The 6283-nt window shown below is 45.0% G+C and overlaps 1 protein-coding gene across 1 annotated transcript in view; it reads right to left on the bottom strand.

The window, feature by feature from the left end:
• Positions 1–5683, bottom strand: part of ARF4 (ADP ribosylation factor 4) — a 24203-nt gene extending 18520 nt beyond the window's left edge. The window contains exon 1 of the mRNA XM_037738116.1: positions 4882–5683. Within this exon, the coding sequence (XP_037594044.1) occupies positions 4882–4948 (67 nt within the window). The 5' untranslated portion in view covers positions 4949–5683. The remainder of the gene's footprint in view (positions 1–4881) is intronic.
• Between the last annotated feature and the right edge of the window lie 600 nt (positions 5684–6283).

Here is a 6283-nt window from a genome sequence, read left to right as displayed (position 1 = left end):
AGAAACATCTACATTTTATCAGTGAGTTAATTAGCAGAAAATTATCAAAGTTTCTGACAGCCTATTGCATTATTATAATAATGCAAAAGGGTGCACCTAAGGATGGTTGTACCTATCAACTAGTATCATGAAACTAAGGATTTTTGCCTTTTCTGTTTCCTATAGTCACATAACTAATCAGAAAAGCCTGTTGTTTTAAAGGCTAGGACTAGAAATGCCACTATGCCCTGCTAATTTTTTTTTTATATGTTCAACCAATAAACTGAGACAATGCCTGCAATAAGCTAAATCAAAAAGAGAGGACACAAAACTAAATATCACAACTATTTTAGAGGAACAAAAACTTCCTCTTAAAAGGCTAGGAGTGTATCAGATGTGGTGGTATACACCTGTAATCCCAGCACTTTGGGAGGTCGAGGAAGGAGGATCTCTTGAACCCAGGAGTTCAAGATCATCTGGGCAACAGAGCAAGACCCCCCATTCTCTAAAAAATAATTTAAAAATTAGCAGGGTGTAGTGGTGCCTCTAGTCCTAGCTACTCCAGTGTCTAAGGCAGGAGGGATCGCCTGAGCCCAGGAGTTCAAGGCTACAGTGAGCTATCATCATGCCACCTGTATGTGCCCCAGAGGCTGGGTGACAGAGCAAAACCCTGTCTCGAAAAATAAAAATAAAAACGAAAATAAGGCTGAGAGTAAATATGACAGAACAGTGAAATTACAGATAGGTAATTATCACTTTATTCTTTTACCTGTTTTCTAAATGCAACAGATGGAACATATACCACTTTTACAATCAGGAAAAAAAAATAAAAAATTTACAAAATATGCTAAGAAACAAATATAAAACACCATTCTTTAGCTTGGTAATATTTTTTAAAGTGACAAACACAGGGTCTTTCTCCTGAACCTCTCTAGGCCCTCAAAACCAGTCACACACAAGACCATACAGAACTATACCAGCATACTGCACTACAGTGGTATCAGCAAACTTTTAAAAAGTAACCGTTTTTCACCTTTTCAACAGGCAAGAACTGGGAAGTTCAAAGTAAAGAGATCAGAATTAATAATTCCTCTGCAGAACACATTAGTATTTTTGGATACATACATAATTTAAGGATTCATTTAGCAATATTACAATATTACATCTTATCATGGATCAAGATATAGAAACCAAACTTAAAATAGGACAATGAAGCCAAGTGGCCCACTCCTGTAACCCCAGCCCTTTGTGAGTCCAAGGTGGAAGGATCGCTTTAGCCCAAGAATAGGCAAGATAGTGAGACCTTGTCACTACAAAAAATTTCAAAAATTAGCCAGGCATGGTGGTGTGTCCTTGTTGTCTCAGCTACTCAAGAGAATAAAAACATTATTATTTAAAATAAATGTATATATAAATATTTAAAAATACACACACACACACGCACACACACACTCTACAGAAGCTGGCCAGACGTGATGGCGCTGCCTGTATTCCCAGCACTTTGGGAGGCCAAGGCAGTTGGACCACCTGAGGTCAGGAGTTTGAGACTAGCCTGGCCAACATAGTGGAACCCCGTCTCTATTAAAAATACAAAAATTAGCCGGGCTTGGTGGTGGGCACTTGTAATCCCAGCTACTAGGGAGGCGGAGGTTGCAGTGAGCCTAGATCATGCCACTGCACTCCAGCCTGGGCAACAAGAGCAAAACTCAATCTCTAAATAAATAAATAAATGAAATACAGACGCTATTGCTTTATTTTTATTTTTTTTTTAATAGAGATGGGGTCTTGCTATGTTGACTAGGCTGGTCCCAAACTCCTGGCCTCAAAGCAATCCTCCCATCTTGGCCTCCCAAAGTGCAGGGATTATAGGCGTAAGCCGCCCTATCTGGCCAGAAGCTATAGCTTTCTAACTCGGGCAGCATCATTACTCTCGTAACTTCCCCTTACAAATAACTACTATATAATTTCTGTCAACCAATAGTTCAGATGATATTAACTTTGATACGCTGTGTTGGCTTTTTATTTTTAATTACAGTTAACTACAAGCTAACTTCCAATATCATTTAAAGTTACTTGAACTTTCGGGAGAACAGCAGGTATAGGAATTAAATTTAAAACTTCTCCATACTAGGTTGGCAAACTGACACATCAGGTAACTGCTATCTCCTTATACTTTAAAATGGTAAAGTCTGAAAAAAACAGTGACTCAGGAACACATAAATCTTATCTGAGCTTTATAAAGAAAAAAGCAGCACACTAAGGTAAAACATTAACTGATAAATTCCAACAGCTGAATGGGGCAGACACTTTAAAAGTGATCTATTATTTTTGCTGCGACTCATAAAGCCAGACAGAAAAATGTTAAAAATTATCAAACTTCCAAACCACCTTTTTCCCTGTTCATGCACATATCTCCCTTGTGTTGATACTTCCTTTGATGAGTTACCATTAATGTTGATCTTGTGACTAAAGTGTTTTTAGTCAAGGAAAACTGATTATGTCAAAATTAAAGTGCAAAAGAATGGCATGCTTGAGTAATAAAACATTCAAAACCAATAACTCCTAAATCATTACTTCACTCCTCCGCACAGCAGAAAGTTAAATATTTTTTCTCTCCCATTTTCTTCCAATCATTTTTGGGGGTGGTGGGAAATGCCTCCCAATATAGAAAATATAGGAAAATGCTGGTAGCATACTTGTATCTTCCTTGCCCCTCTGATACTTTCATCAGTCACAAAAGACTAAGGAAATGAAAAACAGCAATTTATTTACAATAAATCTTAAGTAAAAAGACCAATATACTACATGTTCTGGAACACAACCACGTATTGGTAAATCTCTTTAAGGAACAGGCTGGGGCCGGGCGCGATGGCTCACGCCTGTAATCCCAGCACTTTGGGAAGCCGAGGCGGGTGCATCAGGAGGTCATGAGATCGAGACCATCCTGGTCAACACGGTGAAACCCCGTCTCTACTAAAAATACAAAAAATTAGCTGGGCATGGTGGCGCGTGCCTGTAATCCCAGCTACTCAGGAGGCTGAGGCAGGAGAATTGCCTGAACCCGGGAGGCGGAGGTTGCGGTGAGCCGAGATCGCGCCATTGCACTCCAGCCTGGGTAACAAGAGGGAAACTCCGTCAAAGAAAAAAAAAAAGGAACAGGCTGGAAATACATTTATCACAGTCCAAAGTCCACCCATTAACTTCAGATCCTTTTTCAGACTGCCAACTTTCAGCCACTTAAAACTTAAATGTGCTTGCTTTCCTAAAATAATTCTGTCCTCTTGACAAAGGAAATCTAAGAAACTTTCAAAGAGAAAATACTTTTATTTATCTTTATGAATGAATCATAAACAATTGTTTTATAAATTGTAAATAAGCTGAATTAAGAGGAAATTAAACATGAGCCAATGTAAATACTTGTACTCTTCCTATACCTTGAAATACTACAGAAGCTTGTGTTTGAAAACTTTCAGTGGTAGAACAGCTCGAAAATAAAACCTCCATCCGGGCGTGGTGGCTCATGCCTGTAATCCCAGCACTTTGGGAGGTTGAGGCGGGCGGATCACCTGAGGTCAGGAGTTCGAGACCAGTCTGGCCAACATGGTGAAACCCCCATCTCTACTAACAATACAAAACATTAGCCGGGCCTGCTGGCGCATGCCTGTAATCCAGCTACTTGGGAGGCTGAGGCAGAAGAATCGCTTGAAGCCAGCAGGTGGAGGTTGCAGTGAGCCAAGATTGCGCCTCTGCACTCTAGCCTGGGCGACAAGAGCAAAATTCCGTCTCCAAAAAAAAGAAAATAAAACCTCCTCCGGTAGAAAACAAGCTAATGAACCAACAAGTTTCAACGTTCAAAGCGAGAAGGGCTTCTTTCAGCGTTATTCTAGTCCATGGAGCTCAGCTGTAATGTAGAATGCTCATAGTAACCGGGTGCGGTTGCTTGTATCAGCCAACTGACAGCCCTTCTCCCTCAGCTGAGCAAAAACCCGCCCCCTAAAAAGTAGCTTTTAAAAAGTCAATTATCTAAAAAGAAATTCAAAAAACCAACAACACTGTAGTTACTATCTAACAAGGCTACCCTAAAATTCAGCGTCATGATGTTCAGTTCAGTTACTGAAAATTTATCAGGTTTTTAAAAAAAATGTTTCTAAAATTCTTTTGCATTAGACCTTAGGCCAGCTAAAAACAAGTTTGAAAACCTAGGAGAATAAACCAAATACATTTAAAGTTTTTTTAAACAGCCAAAGAAATAGACAAAAGATAAGCGATTTTCAGAGAATGCGATGAACAAGGAGGGGAAAACTTGAAAAGGAAACCAGCGCACGGCAAAGTTAAGCAAAGGGAGCGCTTAAGGACTCCGGACGCTTCGGAAACCTTAGGTGCTCCCTGGCCACCGCACTTCCTGCCCCGGGCGGCTCTGGGCTCCGGGTGGCCGCTGGCTCACATACCAATGCAGTGTGCAGGGCCTGTACACGAAGCGCAGAGGGGGGAAGGAAAAGGCTGGAGTTGCTCTGCCTCGCTCCTGACCGCTGTCCACACCCGGGCAAGAAGGTATGCAGATCGCACCCCCAGGGAGGGCCTAGCCAAGTGTCTGATTCCTAGAGTTGGCTTTCCCCACATCTCTGCCCAATGTTGCCCAGCTTTCAATAAGATCGAGGAGAAAAAGCCAAGTCCAGCAAGAAGCCCTGACCGAAGCCCTGTCCTTGTCTCGCCGGGCGACCGATCTGGGGCGATCGCTCACCCTCCGCTCCATTGTTCCCCCTTAAGAATTTCTACCGACCCCCGACCCAGCGCCCCTCCCCCACCATGGCTGGCGGAGGGAAAAACAGGCCCAGAGGCCACCGCAATTGGGGAGACCCTGCCTTTCCAGGGTCCCGTCTCGACTCGCAGACCCTCACTCACCCATCAAAATGCGCATCTGCTTCTTGCCAAAGAGGCGGGAAAAAAGGGAGGAGATAGTGAGGCCCATAGCGGTAGTGGCACTTGCGATGGGCAGAAGCAAAAGGCGTTTGGGGCGGCCCCGTGCTTTCTCCTTTCGCGCTCCCAGCAAACTAAACAAGAAAGAAGAGAAAGCGGAGGAAGAAACAGGGAGGCTGGAACGTCTCGCTGGCAGCTGTGCCGAGGAAGCTCCGGGACAGGAATTAGCCGGTAGAGGACCTGCTAGGCGACTGGCGCGGCAGCTCCGGCTCTAGCCTTTAGGCTTTGGCTGTGCCACGTCACGCGGCGGCCGCGGCGACTTCAGCCGCGGCCCAGCCCCTCCAACGCGGACAGAATCGCGTCACCACTGCCCCATCCCCCTGCGCTTCCGGTGCTGCCGAGCCACTGCGCTTGCGCGCGCAGGGGATTGGCTGGTTTCGTTGACGTGCTTCTCGCGTCGCCGCCACCGCCCGAACGTGGCTCCAAAAGCCGAGAGAGACCAGCTGACACATGCGTACTGGAAGACGGACAGAGTCCCACAATACCTCGCTTCGTCACTTCTAATCAGAGTATGGGCAAGACGCTTCCGCCAGGATGAAGGCATTGTCGAGGTGACAGTCCTTGTTTCCGGAAAGGCAAGCTGAGCATTGTGGGTTAGGTGAGGAACCGCGCCCTCTTCTATTACGGTACGCGCGTTGGGGATTCCCTGATGCCCTGAACTTACACGTCTCACACACCGCACCAGACTCTTGCCTTAGTTTACGCTTGAAGACCGGGCAGTACTTTTGCGGATTAAAGTGGCTAAAAGCCGACGCTTGGGGGGAGAAGCTGTGGCACCCCAATAAGGAGCTAGGGCTAGACGCTTCAACCACTACGCCAGGTCATACTGAAGATCCCTAATTCTGTCACGGCGAGAGCGCTCCAACACATTCATCGGCTATTGCTTTTTCAAGAGAAAGCAACGAGGAAGTCTTGCTTTTCTTGTACTTTTTCTCCTAGAAGCATGAAAGATTAACACGTTATCTTGAGGAAGTGGAAAGCCTCTTCACTTTAAAAGTATTTGTGATCAGGCTGGGAGCGGTGGCTCAGGTCAGGAGTTCAAAACCAGCCTGGCCAACATGGTGAAACTCCATCTTTACTTAAAATATAAAAATTAGGGCCCGCGCCTGTAATCCCACCACTTTGGGAGGCCGAGATGGGTGGATCACCTGAGGTCGGTAGTTTGAGACCAGCCTGGCCAACATGGTGAAACCCATCTCTACTAAAAATACAAAAAGCCGCGCATGTTAGCAGGCGCTTGTAATCCCAGCTACTCGGGAAGCTGAGGCAGAATGGTGTGAACCTGGGAGGTGGAGCTTGCAGTGAGCCAAGGTTGTGCCACTGCACT

Source organism: Cebus imitator, unplaced genomic scaffold (genome assembly GCF_001604975.1).
Source record: "Cebus imitator isolate Cc_AM_T3 unplaced genomic scaffold, Cebus_imitator-1.0 Scaffold48, whole genome shotgun sequence".
NCBI classification, from domain to species: Eukaryota; Metazoa; Chordata; class Mammalia; order Primates; family Cebidae; genus Cebus; species Cebus imitator.
This window is presented reverse-complemented; position numbering and strand designations above follow the sequence as displayed.